Consider the following 21,655-nt stretch of genomic DNA (forward strand, 5'->3'; position numbering starts at 1 on the left):
TTGATAAATTAGGGGGAAATAATAAATAGTATGTCACGATTAATTTAATTACACGAGCAATGCACGAATACTTTTTATATCTGTGGTATAAACTAACTAATTTATGCAACTACCGAATAATCAATTAACTGCTATTATAATTTTTATAATTTATAATCTATAAACTATCTATATCTATAATATATTAAAAGTGTGAAGACTGCTAGAAAGGTGATTTGAACTTTTTGCCCTTCATTAAAAGACTCTCCTAAAGCAAAACTAACTTTTCACTATTTTTTTAATTTATTATTTAATTACTTTTATTATATTAACTAGACTCCTAAAATATATGAGACTCCTAAACTATATGGAACGAAAATCAATTAATATTTTTCTTTGATGAATTAAAAGAATACTCCTAAAATAGAATCCTATTAAGAAAATACTTGTATAAATATTGAGATGCACGTTAAATTATTTATGGAAAAATCTTTAAAAGGAATCAAATTAACGTGGAAGGGAAAAAAATTAAAAATTAAAATTTTATATTTTTTAAGAAAAGTACGCATGGTAACAAAAAATCCCTACCACTTTTTAAGGTTAGAATTTTAGGAAGCAAATATATTTTCTTTAAAAAAAATAATGCACGGAAAGAAAAAAGATTATTGGATTGAACCAAAGAATATAATATTTAACATTTCTATCTAAATTAGAATTTTACCTTATATAAAAAAAAGTATCTACAATTCTATTTAAATAGTATTTTTGATAAATTTTACTAGAAACATACGTATGATTTTTCTACCTCTATGTTTTCTTTTTGTTTTGATTTTGATTGATGATTAATTAGATTTTTCATTCTTGAATTCATTAGGGTTTTCTAGCCTTCTATTGCATGAGAAAAAAATTTATTTACAACTTAATAAAACAAAGAACGTATGTTTCAACGATTCGGTTATTGTCTAGATTAGTGAATGCTTAACTTTTTAATCCTCAACTTCTTTATTGTTTTTGTCAATATAATAGAATTCAACATGTGTATGTATATATCTTCTTTGTTTTCATTCAAATAATTCTTTAGGGTCAAAATTTCGCTGAGACAAGCTAAGAATTATATTCATCAAAATGGAAGTTTTGTGATCATTATTGTATTGTTTTACTGTTGTTTACAGGTCGTCGATAAAATTCGGTTAGCTTTGAGGAATTCTTATGTAAAAATTAGGTTTAATTGTATTGTATTAATATCTCTATTAGTATTATTTTGTGGTAGTTTACAGTTTGTAGATGAATGTTGATTGGTTTAGAGAAATTTTTATGTGTAAAATTTAAGTTTAATTATATTATTTTGATATCTATTTTATCGTATTATTTTGTTGTAGTTTACAGGTGCTACATAAATGTTGGTCGGCTTTGAATAGTTTTTATAGGTAAAGGTTAGGTTTAATTTTGTTATTTTAAAATTTTTGCTTTGAATATTTTTGTGTGCAAAGGTTAGGTTTAGTCGTATTATTTTGATATCTCTATTATCGTATTATTTTATTAGAGTTTACAGGTATTAAATGATTGTTGAACGGCCTTGAGAAATTTTTTGTGTAAAAGCTAGATTTAATTGTATTGTTTTATTGTCTCTATCATCGTAATGTTTTGTTGCAGTTTACACGTGGTAGTTTTTTTTTATAAAGGTTAGGTTTAATTAAATAAATTTTTCAGCTTTACATATTCATGTTGAATTTAATTATTGTATTCATCTTTATAATTTAAACACATATCCTATTTAGTGTAATGTTTGAACTTTTTAAAGTGAGATACATGCGCAAGGCACGTATAACAAAACTAGTTATAAAAAAAGAGGACAACTAATACAAATCATACTTTGAATTCAATTAAATTTTTATCTTCATGAATTTCTGTTATTCAGTTGCATCTAAAAGGAGTATCAAAGCACATATATATTCAATAGACAAAATTTTCACTATTTTTATAAGTTATACAACAATATAACTTTATAGCATAACATATATTACTTTAAACATTTTGTTCTAAATTTTTGAATTGGTATGTATCTATAATCTATTCTATAATTATTTATTATTATTATTATTAATATATTAAAAGTGTGAAGGATCTTTAAAATGTTGTTTGAACTTTTTGCCCTTCATTGAAAGTCTCTACTTTAGACAAAATCATCTTTTCACTATTTTTCCTAATATTTTAAAGTTAAAAATTAATTAAATATATTTATGGTAAAACATTTCCTTATTAGAAGTCATCAAAATTTCACTATTTGTTCCTAATTTAAAAATTAAAAATTAATTAAATATATTTATGGTAAAACTTTTCCTTATTAGAAATCATCAAAATTAATGAAAACTAATACTTTGTTCATTAGTTTAAAAATTCTAAATTAACTAAATTTGATTTTAAGAAAGTTTGAAAAATCTAGAAATAAATACAAAACTGTTAAAATTAAAAAAAAAAAATTAAAAGTACCAGATTTTAAAAAGTTTTAAGTACGTAATAAGAATGTAATCAATGATTTTGTAAAGATAAAACTTTAAAAATAAGAAAAGATTTTAAATATATATATAAAAAATAACCGTAACACAAATGTGGTTCAAATTGATGCGTCTCTCTTAACCTGTGGCAACAACGGAAAGAGATACTATATGACAAACGAAAAAGTGATGATTCTTCAAACACGTAAAACTTCTAGTGGTAAAATATATGTGTTTACATTATTTTATTAAAAAGCTTGAAATATTTTTGAAAAAGGATTTGAACTTTTACAAAAAATCATCGCAGTAAACAAAATCATTTAATTTTAAATAGTCAAACGTTACACGTGCGAGACACGTGTGGTTAAACTAGTCCATAGTATACATGTCAAATCACATGCATTTCAATTAATTTTAAGAATATTTGTTATCTTTCAATAAATTTAATTTCTGATAATTCTGAATTCAATTTATCAATTGTTATGCCACATTTTTGGATGCGACTTCGACTGTAATTTTTCTTTGAAGTATTCAAATTGTTAAAGTCAATCCTATAACAAAAGTTTCTCTCTGGATCATTTCTTAAATGCGAAAATATTTTATTTGCACTTAATTTCTATTTTAAAGCATCTAAGATTTATGAATGAGTGTTACTGTTAATTAAATTGAAATTACTCACTACTCTCACTTAATTATATTTATACGGATTAAATATTCTCTTCGTTTTTTTAATTTGTTATGTTTCATTATCGAAAATTAAGTTGATTAATTTTGTAAGCTAAATTAAATTAATTTAATATTTAAAATATATTTTAGATATACATAAACTATACAAATACTATAATTTACAATTCATAAGCTCATAAAATATATTTTAACATACTAATTAAGATTTATATAATTTGACTCTTAAAAAGAGAAATATTATATTTTAAAATAGATGAAGTATTAAAAATTTAAATCAGGATAAATACTTGATGGGGGTATTTTTTTTTTTTTTTTTTAAAAGAAATGCTGCAGGACGCATAGGCTAACGTGCGCCATAGATGCAATAATCTCCAAAACCAGCTGTGTCTTGGCCCTTTTACAGCTCCGCCGTCAGGCATACGAAACACAACGAATATTAATAATCAGCCCATTCTCCCCGGCGCATTTTACCACTTAGCCCTAATCTATTACTTAGCATATAATAAAAACTAAAATAGCAAATTCCAAAATATAAAACACACCAAGGATTCGTTTCGTTCATGAGCTATTCTCCCCACCCCCACTCCCACTCCCACTCCCACCCACCCCGTCACGGCCCCTAACCAAAACACCCTCGATTTCAACTCCCAAACCCACAACGCTGTTGTACAAGTATATAGCAACAAGAGATCATCCAACACCTTCCTTTTTACCCCAAATCCAAATCAAAATCTTTGATTCAACACTCCCAAATCCCGTTTCTGCTCTAATTATTATTATTTCCACCCCCTAATAATTACGACTTCCGTCTGTGGGTTTGCTAATGCAGATAAAAGGAGTGGAGAAATGAACGTAAATTCCATGTGTCATGTGACCGTTTCTAGCATGCACCGCTTCACTACGTGGATTTCACACCTTTTTATCACCCTCTAAATTATATAAACTCCAAACAAAACTATTATTGAGCTGATAATAGAGAAGTATATATGACGAATCAAGTAGTGAAGGTGAAGAGGAGAACGATTGCGGCATGCATGACATGCCCAATTTGCCATAAACTCTTCAGAGATGCCACCACTATTTCCGAGTGCCTTCATACGTGTGAGTCCCTTTGAATTTTCCTTTTGCTCTTCGAATTTTGAATTTGTTTTCTATTAACTGTTTCCCTCAATTTACGATCCGGGTTTACCCATCTGTCCTTTTCTTTTCTTTACGTTTTAGGAATTGCGTAACGATTTGTAAGGCGATTGTAATAGGACTTGGGATATTTGTTTTTTCTTTCCAGCTAAATGTGAACGGGATATCTGTTGATCGATCCGTTTTGAATAGTTATCGACGGTGGTAATATTATGGATGTTTTCATTTTTATTTATTGTTTTTGTCTACGGAGCTAAATGTTTTGGCCGAGGACAAGTTCATAATTTTTAATTGGAGCTTAAACAGGATGCTGTTGATTGACTTGATTTATTTGCATCCAATAAGCATAGGATAGGTGCTAGTGGCGAAGCCACCTACAATGAAGGGTGGTCAGCTGATGAACAACTTTGTTGAAAAATTATACCAAGTATATAGAAAATTATACCAAGTATATAGGTCACAAATTACTTTTTATACATAGATATTACTTCTTTAGTATACTTGGTGAAATTTTTGGTTTTGCTACTGAGAAAGGTGCTAATTTATGGTTTTTGCGTGGAAGTGATTGTTTGTAATGAGATGTTCCTTCATGTAACTATTCCTCTAGAAACTTGCACTGATGTAAATTTGATGAACAACTTGACTTTGCTTACTTTCTTCTCGTTCCTTTTAAATAAAAGCTTAGGTGTTTTGCATTTTGGTTCGGGTATTGTCGAAGCTAGCAACCGTTTCTGCGAAAAAGATTATTGTTTTGACATTGTTCCCTCTGAAACTTTACTCAGTTTGCAGGAAATGCATCTACAAGAAGCTGTCTGGTGAAGAAACAGAATGCTGTCCAATTTGCAATATTGACTTGGGATGTGTTCCTCTAGAGAAACTAAGGTCATATTATCTTCTAGCTGTTGTTCTTTTTCTTTTTCCGTAAATGCAAAAGTTTGCTTAACTACTCAGTTGACATATTAGTTTCCATAAATGCAAAAGTTTGCTATGTGTCACTATGAATGACTTGAGACTTACAGTAACTCTACTACACGTTTAATCAATCAATCAATTATGTTTTAATCTGAAGCTAGATGGGATCTGCAATATGAATCCTCTATATCTGTTCAAATTTATGCAAGTGGAGATTCACACCACTACTACATAATCTGCCTCTTAAGGCAAATTAGGAGTTCCGTAAAAGTGTAAGTTCTCTAAATTTGACAATTGTCTCCACACTGAATGCAGGTCTTTTATCAGACTAAAAAGTTTAGTCTTTTGGTGGATAACTGACATAATTTCACCAACGGCTAAGCCTAAATCCCGACTAGTTATATCATTATTGTCATATTTATGGATCCTTTGCTAACACCATGTTCTACTAAGTCCACATTGATCATGAGGTCTTTGAGACAACTCCCTCAATGAGTTTAGTTTTGCCTCATCTCCTTTTTGTACCTTCAATCATCATTGTGTCGAAACTACAGACTAGCGTATTTTGAGGTCAACTTAGTGGCATAGTTAAACCATCTTCGATGAACTTCTCTCATTTTTTCATGTGTGCTATTAGTTGCACCCTCTGTCAGTTTCATTTCTCTTGTGGATATATTAGTCTTTGTTAGGTCTTTACGGCCAAATGTTCATCTCCTATAACAATCTTGATCCCACAACTGTTCATAAAATTTGCCTTTTTGACCAATTACGGATTTGGATCAGTATTTACAATTAATTCGGGGTACATTTTGGAGGTTCTGCAAAGTAAGACTAAAAAGGTAAGTTGAAGAGATTGATTTTCAAAATATAAGGAGGAAGATTTGGCAATAGACAATGGCATACTTCACATCATCCAGTAGATTGGTATCTGTAGCTGTTGGATTTTAAGTCCTCTTCTGATTATCTTAGAAGTCTCTACAGAGTACGAAGTATGGTATGTGGACAATAGATAATGATTTATGTTTCACTAATTAAATGAGCGTATGAGTGTGAGAGTGTGTGTGTCTGTGATGATAGGTTGAATTTATTAATGAAGTACCCAAATGCTGATATCTTATGAAGTTTCACCAGTTACATTAGGCTACAACCCAGTTAATCTTCACTTTCTAGCACAATCTACTTCTGCTTTTTCATGTGCTGCCTCTTTTGCATATTATATTTACTTCCACAGATGATTAGTAAATGACATTTTTCTGAAATTGTCATTTGTTTTCTAAATTATCTTACAACAGGCCAGATCATAATCTGCAAGATGTGAGAGCAAAGGTATTCCCTTATAAGAGGCGAAAGGTGAATGCACTTGAAATTGTGCCTTCAGTTGCATTGCCAGTAAGGAGAAAGGAGAGATCACTCTCATCACTTGTGGTCAGCACTCCAAGAGTATCTACACAAACTGGAATGACAGGAAGAAGATCAAAATCGGTGGCAAGAAAATCATTACAGGGTTCGACCTTTTCAATTGAGAAAACTCCCAAGAAAGAAGACGGTTCTGGGGAAGATCAGTTGGATGGCTCTAGCTCGCCTGAAACTTTGAACAAGCTCACTCAGAATATAAGGCTGGTAATTCATGTTCTTCAGATGTTTGGTGCAGTGCCTTAATTGGGACTTCATTAGGTCTTGTCTTTAGTCAGTTTTTTGCACAGACCAGCAGTATTGTTGTTAAAGTCAATCATAACATTTTTTTTTTTTTGCAGAATTCTTCCAGTACTGAGCCTTCTAGCCACCCTACACCGGATAAAGAAACTGAGAATGGCAGTGAACAGTGGGATGGTAAAGTTGATTTGTGGAAGCCTTTAAATTGTTTGGTGGAAGCAGCAAACAGGAGCAAATCTTCGAGGTTTACATCACAGGGTTCTACTGTTAAGTCAGAAGGTCTGTATTCCCATGACCGTGAGGGTCATGTCCGTAAAACTAAAGTCAAACAAAATGGACAGAAATTGAAGATCAAGGATGACAATAATGGTGATCCTGCTCCTCCAGATTTTGATAAACCTAAAAAGTCGCGTAGAATTTGCAAAAAAAAGGCATCAGCTTTTGGAGAGTTTAATATTTCACCGCAAACTGTACTGGATGGAACCACTGCCAGATGTGAAAGGAGAATCTATCCAATATGGTTCTCATTGGCAGCGTCGGAAGACCAGTGAGAATCTGCTTTATCTTGTCGTGGATTTTTTATGGTTTACTTTTTCAAAGACAAGATTGAATTTCCAATGTTTTTAATTCCCCAAATTAATTGTGTCAGGGAGGGAGATGCACCTTTGCCACAGATTTCTGCAAGTTACTTGAGAATAAAGTAAGTTCGTTTTATTCTGTAAAACAAAGTTATTCTGAGATGGTCTTAGCATGCCTGATTAGTTGTATAATTTATAAAAATTGCACCAAGAACATTCGAGTTGCATGAATTTTTTTTCCTTACAACTTTTGTAATCTTTTTCCTATCCTTTCTGAGGTACAATCCCACAACTTGTCTATTATGGTGGCTCTGGGAAAGTCACATTCACGTTGCATAAAGACAGAGAATATAAGCTAAATATGGTAACTACTTAAGGTTGCTTCAGGATCACTGAAACTGACTCTCAAAGTAGGACATGCTCTAAATGCGAGTATATTCAAAATTCCGTGGAGACAAACCGGGCAGTTGATTTACCTTTATTTTGTTCTTTTGATCGCATCTGATTAGTAAAGTCACGCATCATTTAGGGCTAACCAGCAATGATCAGGAAAGATATTATCTAAATGTTATTATAGTGGATTAGTATAATCAGATAGTTCGCTATCCCATTCTCCCTAAATTTTCTTGTGAAATTTAGATTAGAGTAATCTGAAAAATTAAAACCTTGTCGTAGATGTAGATTTCTTGAATATTGTACAAACCTATGAACCACTGTGTACTTCAATAAGTACGGTATTCACATGGTCAATCTGTATCAAAATGAATGCCACGCCTTTTGCTTGGCCATATGGAACTTTCACTTCCGAAATTAAACTACTTTTTCCGTTTCATTTGTTTGTCTTACTTTCCTTTTTAGCCTGTTTAAAAAAGAATGTCTCTTTCTTTTTTTAGCAATTCTTTAGTTCCAACTTTCCACATGGCATGTTTATGAGCACAAGATTAAAGGACATATTGGTACATTTGATATATCTTTAATTTAAGACCTTAAGATTCAAGTCTTCTTTACGTTCTTAAACTCCGCACAAAGTCAAAATAGGACAAACAAATTGAAATGGAGGGAATAAAACTTATTATTAAACGTTCAGGATGCTAGGCTTACACCTTCCAGCTACTAACAAAACCAAAGATACTCTACGCTCTCCAACCACTAAATAAACCATGGTTAATCTATCACCTCACTTTAGACCCACTATTCATAAAAGAACCATATGTTTTTATAACCATGAAATCCATTGTTTTTACAGTCAATATCAGTGGATAAGTCCCCTCCCCTCTACAAATTATCCACTCGAATACCAAATTTTGGTTATGAGGACTCGAACTCTTAACATGCTCCTAAAACTCAATACCCATTTGACGAAAGCCGTGGGGTATAAAAGAATCATCTTTAGACTAACCTAATAGATATACCAAGTCAATATTTTATGTAAAAGTTGCTTCTCGATTGTAAATTTTAATTGGAGAGATCTAATGGTGATTTTCTAGAAACAATGAGAAATCTGGTTTGTTATGTTATTTCAAAAATTAAGAAGCAACAACAGTATCTACGAGCATTTCTTTTCCTCTTGTTATTATGGATTTATGATTAATGCTTTTTATGTTGTTGATGCTTTTTGTTTTGGTCTTTTAGTCCTTGGTTCTTTTTTATTTCCCGTTTTTCTTCTTTTGAACTTTTGTTTTGTTTGATATACTTTTCTGACTCCTTATCCTAACTTAGGGCAAACTATCTCTAGATGGCAAAGTGAAAAGTCGAATCAAGTCTTGCCAGTTGTTTCTTATTTATCTTCTTGCTTTAAGGCAAAATGTGTTTTTCAGGTATCACAAATCCAGTCTAAGCACAGTTCTGGCGAGCAAGCTCTGTAGGTTCTCTTTAGTGCCGCCTATCAATCTATGTTTGCTTGTTGAAGCTTTTCTGTGTGCTTCTTTTCCATTATTTGACAGTTTCCACTGCACCAGCTGATTAAACTCGGTTGAGTGGTGTTTGTGCCCTTATGCTTTACCTGAGAAACCCGTGTGGGCAAAGAGAGAACTGGAAATGGCATGCACTAAGATGACCCTTGCGTTTAGTTGTCTGAATACAATCAGACGTGCAAAAATTTCATGTACTGACAAGTTTACGTATGTTTTTGTATATCAAAAGGGCTCATGAGAGCACCTGACTTCGATGAGGCATTTACCTATGGAGCAACCAACTGCGGAACTGGGGCATCTTTTAAGAACATTACTTAGTGGAGTCTCAGCAAGTCTTTTGCATTTGGACTTGGAGTAGTCATAGATCTTGTATGGAATTGGGGTACAGGCACTGATTGCTCCTTTTATCTATTTTAGTCAACTGGATGGGTGAGTCTGATGCTTATTTTCCAAGACGAAGACGTCGTGCGTAACCCAGTTATAATTTAGTTTTCTTTCTTTGGAGGAAGTGAATTTCGGAGCATAACAAGTAGATGCTGAACATGGAACTAAGGTATCTGATGGATTACGAGGAAAAAACTGTTAACCAGTGCATTGAGGATTTGTTTCCCCCCTTCAGGACATGGCCAGTGAGAATTATTTTGATAGTAGCAACTTATGAGAGGCCTGTCTTGTAGTGATAGGGTAAACTATAAGCTAGCTACTGGATTCATAGAGATAGTGCTGCTTCACCTTGGGTGAGTTTATAGCGAGTGTGGGCAAAATGGACTCATATTTCACTTGCCAATATTTAAGCGGGTAGATTTAGTATTATTTAAAGTTGATAAAATATGGGTTCAACCCATTTTTAAACTGTGTAAAATGGGTCACTCAAGGTTACTTACGTGTCAGATATGGGCTAACTGTGTTGGGCTAGCTTTCCGCTAACTCACTCACGGTACAGACTTCGTCCTTCGCGTCACGTTTTAAAAATAGTCTTTGTAGAGTGAATACTTTTCAAACAATATGTACTTTGCTCTATTTTGGGAGAGGTATTGCTCTATTTTAGGAGAGGTATTCTCCGTTATTAGCTCTCTGAGTGCGTCAGACACGCTGCCCACCACAAGAAGCAACTTCTCATAGCCTTTATACTCTTGCCTGTCAAAATTCAGACCTAGTTTTTCTTATCAGATTTATCGGAAACAGCCTCTCTACTTCCTCGGAGGTAGCGGTATGGACTGCGTACATTTTACCCTCCCCAGACCCCACTTGGTGGGAATACACTGGGTTTGTTGTTGTTGTTTTTCTTATCAGATTTGAAGAACAAAATTTTGAATAAATGATTATATTGATTTTGGTGTAACCATGTTTTAAATCATAATTTAAACTCTAATATATTAAATACTTCATTGAAAGAGCGTCGTGGCAAATTTGAAAAAATTATGTGGTAATACTTTTAAAATGTTTTAAGATCTACCTTCACTAGATATATTTATATTGCTTCAAAGGTTCTTCTTTTAAAAATAAACTATCATCAAAGTTTAGAAAACTGATGGTTTTTAAAAGACGTGCAGCAAAATGGTTGGAAGATTTTGATTAAAATTCTCTCTTTTATTTTATTAAGCATGAAGGACTTATAGGGCTAACTTGAAAACAGAAAATCTGTAGGATAAATTCAAGAGCCTATAATATCTCAACTAACTTTTCTAACTAAATTTTAATTCATACCAGAGTCTCCTCCTACAGCTAAACTACTTACTACTGTACTAAATCAACGCAATTTTCAACATCCCTCCTTTGCTTCAGTTGCTGCAATCTAAAACGTTGCTCTCCTCAGTTTCTGCTTTCGATTCATGTTGAACTTTTTGACTGCTTTTGAACTTGCAAACTTTTTCAAAATGACTATTTCTTCTTCCTTTGTTTGTCTGTTTTTGCATTTGTTCCGAAAAAACACCCTGAATAACCTTGTCTTGTCTGAAAGCTTTTCTGAATATGCTTTAGTTTGGAACGTGATTGGATTTGCAGGAAGTATTTTTAAGAATTGTTCCATTACACCATTCCATGAATAAGTCATAGGTTTCAAGACATGATTTCATTTTCATCGACTCAATCTGATAGTTCAATGAGAAACTGTCACTTGACATGTTTGAAAGTATGCTAAAAGTTGGTATTGGTTAAAAATGGTTATGAACTCACAGTCACAGACCAAGTAAGACTAATCAGGCTCTATATCAATATTGGTCTTTAAAATTGGTGGGGCAGCAAAAAGACAAAATGATTGAAATTCTGTTTTTTTAATCAAGCATGGAGGTCTCTAAATCAAAAAATCTGCAGGATAAAATCAAAAGCCTATTATATCTCAACTGAACTTGACTAAATTCAAATTTAAACAAAGACTCCTCCTACAACTAAACTGCTTATTATTCTAGTTAATCAGTAGTAACAAAAGCAATTTTCAACAATAATCCTTAATTCCTATTTGGTATTGTATAAAATGTAACTATTTTAACCCATACACAAAATGGGTCAAAACCTGATTTAACCCTCTTAAATATGAACGGATTAAATTATGATCCGTTTTCATCCCGCCCACACCACCCCAACTTGCCCATTTTCCACCACTAGGTAGTATAGTGAAATAGATGTTTGCACCTAGTTAAGTGCCTCTACATTGCGTATCTTCTCTTGAAGTCTTGATTAGCTCCTTAAGTATTGCCTCTCTCTATGAACTATCTTCTCGTAGAGTTGCTAACTCGGTCTCCTGCTGGATCTTAGGGCGTGTTCATAGTTATTTGACCAATCAGGTGGGGGAGTATTTGGTCTTGAAAATATTGGCTTGAATGTTCAATGTAGTCCCCCTTGTAACCAAATCTAATTCGTTATGGCGTTGGATAACTTTTGTAGAGGGCAGTATTCTTGCATAGCTCCTTTTGATATGAATTTTCCTTTTATAGGGACATTTCCCATTTTTTGTGGCATTAATATCTGAACTCTGTGTACTCATATTAATTTTAATACGTAAAACACTAGTGTACCATAGAGCATCAATTTCTTTAACTCATGTATTTCTAGTTTTTCTTAAAGGGTTAGAAGCAGCACCGGTTGCGACCTACCATTACTATAATCATAATTATACTGTTTTCCATCTTACCTATTTCCCAGCTGCTGCTACTGCAGTTTCTTGTTAGTCTTTGATGCTCCTCAAGCCACAAACTTCTCTGGTTTCTTCTACATCAGTGCTGCAACTGATTTACTGTTGCAGCATGTTTCTGCAGCCCAAAAGTTCCTCCAATGTTCTGGCTTCTGAGTGATTGTTTGCTTCCACACCTTCTGTACAGATTTTAGTACTTCTTATTTATATTTATTTCCATCCTTTGGATATATTATTCTAGTAGCATTAAATTGTGTGACCACCTCATCTAAAAACTCAAGTTGCTAGGGAATGTACATCGTACATTTGTTTATTTTATATTAGGTCTGGAAAAGGCTCCTTCATGGGTGAACTTGACTCTTTTTTCTTGTGCCAAGCACATGAAACTTCTTTTTGATAATTGGTGGATGTGAGACTTGAATTTAGAAAAATTTGATACCACAGGTGTGTGACCACTAACTTCATTTAGAAGTACAAGCTGTTAGAGAAGGGACACTTATTTGTCCTTTATACAAGGAATCAATACTAAGATTGAACCCCTCAAAGCTGATCATTTGCTTTGGTAAAAGCTTGTGAACGAAGTTGGTTTTGTCATACTGACTAGTAGGACCTATCGGTCCTACATTATGTTGGTTGTCTTCTGGGATAGTTATTCAACCAACAAGAAGAACTATGCTTCAATACCAAGCTGGATAAACAAGGGATGCAACAGAAGGACTTGCAAGGGAGTCTCCCAGCTTAGTACTACTCTTGCCGAAGTATGCTTAGTTTTGAAGTTTTGATGGGATCCAGTGCATTAGTGCTAGTATGATTGCATCAATGTTTGCTCATATAGAAGAATATCACTACTGACATGGTTGGCATGCCCTCCATCTGTATATGTTTTCATGTATAAAATTAAGGTGCTTGAACTTAAAATGGTGTCTCCTCTTCAAGTGAAGTTTGAAATATATGGAAGGTAGATCAGACGAAGAGTATGAAGTGTTCAGTACATTTCTTTCCTCTCTTGCGGTTTGGTCTATATCTTGTGACCTTAAAGGTGCTCAAAATATGAGGTTATTTAATTAGAAAGAGGACATGACACTTTTCTATTTCAGATTTTAACAATGTACGAAACACGAATCCTATCTCAAGGCCAGCAAAGTTCAGAAATCACAATTGCTAACTTTTAATGGCTTATAACCAACAGTAATCTGAAATCAGTAATGAAAGCATGAAGTGATGTGTACTTGTGGCTTATAACCAACAGTAACCTGAAAACAGTTATGGAAGCATGAGGTGATGTGTGCTTGTGATAAAGTGATCCGGGAATTTTAAAAAGAAAAGGGAAGGAAGTCACTGACAAAAAGAACCTTGCAATTTGATATCTGACATTATATTCGTAAACTCTTCAGAAGAATGGGAAATGGAAATAGAGCAGTTTTGAGGAAAATTCACCAGGTAAAATGGCAATGCAGAAAAAATGGGGTGCTCTGGTGTAGGTAAAACAGATAATCTGGGAATGATAGGCCTGACTTACAAGTAGTCACATCAGTGATCTGACTTGCAGGTTATTTGGGATGTAAAACTAGCAAATAATGTGCACAGATAAGACTTGGAAGTTGGGGGTACGGGAAAAAAATAATGTAGGCAACCTAAGATAATCATTGGGAATGAATAAGCCTTACATGTTTGGCAGTGGAAGACACCTAGAGCCAAAAAGGGAATATGCTATATAGTATTAGAGGCTAGAAAGAGAAGCTAAAGTTGAAAAAGTTTGTGTGACAAAACTAAGATTTAAGGTAGTCCATTTGTAGGAGTAGGACCACCTATATCTTTAATATTTTGAGACAGGTATTCTTGCATATTTTTCCTCGTAATTTTTCTCATATCTTCCACTGTTGCAGGGACGGTAATATTCCAGTTTCTTTTATCCAAAAATACCTGATGCGGAAGTTGGATCTTAAAAGCGAAGATGAGGTGATTGTCTTGCTTTCTAGTCATTTATAAATCAATGAACACATTTAGCATTTTATGCACAATTATACATCTTCCTTGGTGATATTAGATTGAAGTCGGGGGGACATGATTTTCTATAGTTTTAAAAGACATTGGCTGCAATGGTTATCAAGTCAGTTTTTGAAGTAGGTTGTGTTACCAAATTTCGACATGAATTAACTCTACTTGGGGCAGCTAACACTCTAAGCAAGTGCTAAGATGAGGAATGGTCATGTATGATGCTTGATGTTAAATGAAATGTCCCTTTTCGATTAGCGAGAAAGATTATCCATAAGTTACAAGTCTTGCAGTAAAACTTCATTGAAAAAAAAAAAGAGAGACAGAGTACTTGCAGTAAATTTCATTTAAAAAAAAAATAGTAAATGATTAGGTTGTTTTACTTTTATGCTGTGCTGACTCTTTAGTTTATTTTGTAGGTTGAGATTAGATGTATGGGCCAATCAGTAATCCCCAGTTTACCACTGAACAGTTTGATTGATATGTGGCTTCAAACTACTACATCGGAAAGAATATCAGCAATTATTGGTTCATCAGCAAAGGATTTTGTTATGGGGTTAGCTTATGCTCGAAGGATACCAGGCATTCCGGCTTCTTGAGTTATTATCACTCCATTCATATACTTGATATACTATATGAGAGATTAGTCATATGTTGCAGCAGACCGGAATTGCTATACCGCTCTGCCTCCAGTGGGCATCATATGGTGAGAATTTAGACATGTAAGTTGTTTTCAACCGCCGCAACTAGAATTGGTGCAGATCAGCGGATAAGGAGGAACGAGATAATGAAGAAGATACTGAAAGTGGAGTTCGGTTATTTTAGCTCTAAATTGAGATACCTTGTTTTCAAGTTCACTCTCTTTGCAATGTGTTGTACGCTTGTACACTACCTTCTCCTCAAACTGCGTGAATTTTGATAATGTTTGTCTCATTATGTCTTACAAATCTCAAATCTTCATATATACAATTAGTTTATTTTTCAAAGGTTACTAGTATTTCATCTGTTAGATTGCAGTTTGGCTGTGCATTTAGGCAAACATTTCTATCACTCTTGAATGATGAATCTTACTGTTGTATTGTAATTGCCGTTCTGAGATTAGAATTCATCTGATTGTTTTGTCTGGCTATTCTAGAGAAATCGCACTATCTTTGTTCCAGATAATCAAAACTTCCAATGATGGTTTTACCAATTTTACAAATTCATCTGATACAAGTATTAATCAAAGCATGTGATTCCACCTACATCATTTTAGCAAAACATGGTCAATGCTGAACATGCTAAACTTGAATAAAGTTGGAATATTTCATATAAACCTATTCGAAAAATCCATGATTAACGTATAATTGATTGATTAATCAAACATATACATGAAAAACTCAAAAAGTAACCTCTTAATGCATGAATTCAAATAATACACCAAAATTAAGTCCTAATTCCATCATAACATAAGGTTCACCAACCCAAAAGTATCTCTGCATTTTGCACTACTAAACTGAAAGACCAAAATCTCAAAAACCATTTGCCCTTCTCCCAAAATGTAGTATTCTTCATTTACAATGAAGAGAGAAAAAACTAATCATTCCAAATAATCATGTGTCTCAATTCTCCATTCGAATCCCCGATAGAATGTAAACATCAGCCATTCACGATCATATAATAATAAGGCGATTTGATTCATATCACACGGAGGTACCAACAAATGAATGCAATCCACCATCAGCCACATCATCTTCTTCAAGAAACAAATCCTCAGTAATCCTAAACATGGCATGCAAAAAAACCAACACAATCCCTAACGAAGTCGACACTAACACATTCAACCAAACTCTCGTCATCACCAAACTCACCACCGTAACAACACCAAGAACACCAAGCACAATCCTATCATCAATCATCCGATTAAAAACCATCAACGGTTCATCCCGATGAAAGTACAAAAAATACCAAGCGACAAACACTAGCAAGTACACAATTAGTGAAACAGGGTTCCATAAAAGGCTTAAGAAGAGAATGAAGAGTACAACCATTGCGTAGTTGACCCGAAAGTAGGAGAGGTTTCGTTTGACCCGAGATCCGAAATCGGTGAGGGAAATGGGTTGGGTATAGGAAGACGGGTGGGCTAGTAACTCTCGCCATGGACGGCGGCGGGCGTAAAAGGAAAGTGTGCCGGATCTAGCACGACTAAAAGAGAAGTCATAGGCTGCACGCATGTTGAAACCCTAGAAGGAGATCGAATGGGAGAGAATCCGCGCCTAATCGGACGTTATAGTAAAGGGCAATTACATTCTCTTTCATAGAAGGTATAAAAAGCGTAAAATATGAAAATAAATATAATATTTTATAAATAAAATAAGTTTTTAATTATTTGATATGGTTAAGATTTAAAATAATTATGATGAAAAACTATTAATTAATTTATATTATAATTTTTAAGCTAATTTTGTTGAAAGATAAAATACTAACTATAAAAATACCATCTATTGCCATTCATACTACTATATATCCATACCAACACCAATACTATATAGAGAAAATATATAAATACCTTTTTTATCTTGTCCGAATTTTATAAGAAGATACTTAAACTTTAATTTCGATTTATTACCCTATATTTCTTCTTTATTCCGTTGTAAATACATCATATTGACCCTCTGCATGTATACACGCGCAACAGGCGCGTGAAAGGGCCCCTCCACCATTTCTTCTTCAACACCATTAAAGCTCCACTGAAGCTATTTTTTTTTTTTTAAAAAAATTATATCATTAAAGCTCCATTTTGTAGTTAAATCATATCATTTAACTGCCCATTAAAGATCTAAAACACCATTAAAGCTCTTCCATTAAAGCCCTATTGAAGCTTTTATTTTTAAAAAATCATATCGTTAAAGCTTCATTTATCACTTTTGAATGTTTAATGGAATTGGATGTTGATTTTGAAGAAGCAATTGATATGAAGTTTGAATTAAAATGGTTGAAATTCAAGAAAAATTCAAAAGTGTAAAAATGGAGTTTCAATTTCATGATGGTGGTGAGTGTGTTTTGATGGTGATAGTGATAGTGATGATGGTGGTGGTGTGGGGGTGCTGGATGAGGAAGATGCTGGTTGGGGGTAGGGGGTGGGGTAGTTGCTGGGGGTAGTTGCTGGATGAGGTAGGGTGGGGTGGGGTGATAAATTAAATAAAAAGAAAAAATTTATTAAAAAATATAAATAAAATATGAAATTAAATATATTTAACACGTGGCAACACCTAATTGGTGCGTGCATTCACTCTCTTTCTTGTGACTGAAATTCAGCGAAAAATAGTGTATTTGCAATGATTTAAATAAAATTTGTGAGGTAATAGGTTGAAAGTAAAGGGTATTTATATATTTTCTCTATTATATATGAAATTAAAGATACAAAGAAAGTAAAATTTTGCCTAAATGATAAATGTTTACATATAAAATCATATTTTAACAAAGAAATTCATTTAAAGAAACATAGATTATATAAAATATATTTTAAAAATTCTACCAAATGCTTGATAAATTTTATGATAATATTTTTGTGGAGTGCAAAAAAAATAATTTTTTATCAAAGCAATCGATAGAACTTTTAAAGTAGATTTGTAATTCTTTGCAAAAAAAAAAAAAAAGGATTAATTAGATTTAGAAAAAGAATGAAATTGAAATATTATCAACAAATAATACAAAAGCAAGTGTCGATCTAATGTATGGTATTTGATTTCATCTGAAACATAATACTTTTGATAAAGCATAAATTTTTGTGAAAATCTATTAAAATTATAACAAATAATAATATGAACTCATAACTTTGAAAGTACAATAAATTTAATCTAATAATCTTGGATATTAAACCCAAAAAACTAATAATCTTTATGCATACATTAACACTTACAAGCTTTAGAAAGGTGCAATATATATTAAAAAGAATACATATATACACATACATGTAATCTAATTCTCGATTGATGTTGAGCATTCCGACTATGAAAATCTATGCATAAGAATTAAAAGAACAATTAGTAGATCATATTAAATGGCAAGACACTTCCATGGAGATACGATGTTACCAATTATGAGAATGCAATCTTTGAGATACCAATAGTTGCTACTTTAAATAGTACTATGAAAACGTAACTCAATACAAGGAAAGCATAGAAATTTTAGGAAAAGAGAGAAATAGTTACGCCGAATAGGATCATAAACAAACTATCATAATTCTCAATTATATTGTTAGCCAATATAGTGATAGTGACATCTACAATAATAAAAAAATTTCATGGTAATTATTTTCGATTTAAAAGTTGTTATGAATGTAGGTGTTAACATTTTGAAGAAATATCATAGTTATATTTTATTATATCAATTGTTAATGGTGAGGTTAGCTTCTCCACCACCTAATACAAATATATGTAAATCTTGATATAGATTATATAAGATTTTTGGTTCAAAAATTTTTCACCATATTCACGTAAGTAAAAGAAAAAGTTACTTCATGATTTTCCTCTTCTCAACAGCTCGTAGGAATGACAAATTTGAAAACAAAATAATTTTTCTGGAAATGAAGTAGAAATGCATATACATTAAATTAAAAATAATGGATACATATTAACATGATTTTTTTAATCAGAAGTTCAAAATAAAATGAATAGCTTTATGAAAAAACAAACATAGCTCGCCTTAATAATTTGGTTAAAGCCAATATATGAAAAATCTAAAATTGAATAGATTTGCTTTTAGTTAAAAAATTCATAATCCTCCAAGCTCTGCATATATATATATAGAGAGAGAGAGATTCGTCAACTTCTAGGTTAGAAGATACAATTTATATGCATAAGTATCATTAAAGAATATAAGTCATAATTAAAATGTTAATGATTTAGAATAAGGAAGGTGAAAGAGTAACAAAAATGTTACAAAACGGAAGAGGTGTAACTGATACTTATTAATACTCATTAATAATTGATTTTTGATTGTTTAATATGACACATAAATAAGAAAAATAAGGTCAGGATTTCAAAAATACGAGAAGAAAAGAAAAATGATCATTATGATTAATAAGAGGCGCTACCTCAAATTTCTTTTTTATTTTTAGCTTTACTATATTTATAGATTTTTAGAATTTGCTAAAAATAATAAATATATTTTACAAAATTTTAGTACATTATATTGAAAAATATAACCAAGAGTAACCCAACTATATGAACCTGTTTTAGATTGGCTTACTTTATGTATGTTTAAGTCAAAATAATTTTTATGCATTTTTAGAGTATTTGGGTGAACTAAAGATATTTTTAAGCATTTTTTAAAGTTAAAAAGATAAAAAGATACAAATAAATCAAAAGTCATAAATTAGAAAATTTCTAACTTATGAATAAAAGTCCATCCAAACATGCTCTATATATTCATCCTTCATTCAAATTGTTAGTCAAGAAATTAATTCCGTCTTACATATTCAAATATATATATTCAGCGGGCTAAATTTTACTAAAAATTTCACAAAATTAACAAAATAGATAGTTTAATATGCATGAACAAATGCACACTTGTGCGGACAATTTTATGAAAAAAGCAAGAATTAATTTAGTAGATACCTACATATTTTGAATCTTTGTAGGAGTATCACCTTCTTTCTTTCTTTTTTCACAAGCTTCAAATAACATATTTCAAATATAATACGTTCACACACCAATCTGCAAAAACAACAAATCTAAAGTCAATAAATATGAAATATATCTGAAAAAAAAAAGCCTCATACAAAGAGCAATAATATAACATCTTCACCAACATGGGTTGTGGTTCAGCGGGTGGGGCTGCTCCACCCTTAACCAGAGGTCGAGGGTTCGATCCTGAGTATGGAGAGAACTCTGTTGGGAGCGCTACCCCCGAATGGGGCCCTACCCGACGCAAATCCGAATTAATCGGGCTCCAATACGGATACCAAACAATGAATGAAAAATAAAAAAGAAAATATAACATCTTTAACTGAATATGATAAAAATAGAGAGGACATGGGCATAAAAAAGTGATAACATTGATATCTAATGATACATATCTAAAACATAAAATCTATCAAAAACTAATTAAGTAAGCAGAAAAGAAGAAAAATAGCATATTAAGAAGCCAGGAGATTTGAAAGAAACGAAAGAAATAGAAGAAAAAGAAAAGAAATTGCAGATTAAGAAGAATTTTAATTTGGAAGGAAACAAAAGAAATAGAAAGAAGAGAGGGGTTGTAGGAAAAGAAATGAATTCTTGTATTGCAATTAAAGGTGAAGTTCATCCTAGTCTCTTCATGACTATAGCCTATAGGTAACATTTATGCTGCTTATTGCTCTTCATTATTTCACTTACATTAAATATAATTTAAAAAATTAAATGAATGAGTTTTGAGGTAAATTTTTAATCTTTTTAAAATTTAAAAATAATTAAAAAAATCACAAAAAAGATAAATGGCATTGGAGACCTCTAAGGCATGCCATATAGGATGGGCTAATAGATTTATATATATATATATATATATATATATATATATATATATATATATATATATATATATATATTGATTATCTGGTTTAGTAAATATAAATTTTCAATTATTTTATTTAATTTAAAATTTTAATTAATTATCATTCATACCCTATTTTGTTAATTAAATATAATTTATAGTTTCTTTTTGTTTTCTCTATTTCTCTACCCTTTATTTCTTTTTTCTTTTTCAAATTTTCTTCTTCTTTTTTTCGTTCTCTTACTCTTTTGTTTTTCAATTTTTTTTAAAATTTTTTTTCCTTTCTTTCCTTTTTAGTTTTTTCTTTTTCATCCTCTCTCCTTTTTTATATTTTCTTTCTATTTTTTTCATCTATTTTAATTTCTTTTTTCTTTGCCGTCATTTTTTATATTTTCTTTAGTTTTTTTTTTCGTTCTTTTTCGTTTTGTGGGTCATTTTTTTCTTCTTCTTTTTTTATTTTTTTCTCTTATTTGTTGTTGTTGTTGTATTTTATATTTATATATTTTTAAATTTTAAATTTATTTATATTATAATATATATTTTAAATAATTTTATTATTTATATTTGAATAATTTTATCGTGAATATGGATAATTTATCATTTGTATTTGTATACAAATAAGTATATTGATTAATTGTATTTTCTTGAGACTAAAACATACAA

At 31.7% G+C, this 21,655-nt stretch overlaps 2 protein-coding genes across 2 annotated transcripts; one reads left to right on the forward strand and one right to left on the reverse strand.

Moving 5' to 3' along the window:
- Positions 1–3,573: 3,573 nt before the first annotated feature.
- Positions 3,574–15,465, forward strand: LOC107863856 (E3 ubiquitin protein ligase DRIP2). Its single transcript, XM_016710026.2, has 7 exons — positions 3,574–4,262; positions 5,081–5,180; positions 6,503–6,830; positions 6,965–7,410; positions 7,513–7,563; positions 14,371–14,443; positions 14,899–15,465. Exons 1-7 carry the CDS (start codon positions 4,148–4,150, stop codon positions 15,076–15,078), a joined length of 1,293 nt encoding a protein of 430 aa, XP_016565512.1. The 5' UTR covers positions 3,574–4,147; the 3' UTR covers positions 15,079–15,465.
- A 346-nt stretch (positions 15,466–15,811) lies between these two features.
- LOC107866351 (PRA1 family protein F3) lies at positions 15,812–16,791 on the reverse strand. Its single transcript, XM_016712447.2, has one exon. The coding sequence runs from the start codon at positions 16,690–16,692 to the stop codon at positions 16,162–16,164; it is 531 nt and encodes a 176-aa protein (XP_016567933.1). The 5' UTR covers positions 16,693–16,791; the 3' UTR covers positions 15,812–16,161.
- Between the last annotated feature and the right edge of the window lie 4,864 nt (positions 16,792–21,655).

The sequence above is a fragment of the Capsicum annuum genome, chromosome 3, assembly GCF_002878395.1.
Source record: "Capsicum annuum cultivar UCD-10X-F1 chromosome 3, UCD10Xv1.1, whole genome shotgun sequence".
Classification (NCBI taxonomy): Eukaryota; Viridiplantae; Streptophyta; class Magnoliopsida; order Solanales; family Solanaceae; genus Capsicum; species Capsicum annuum.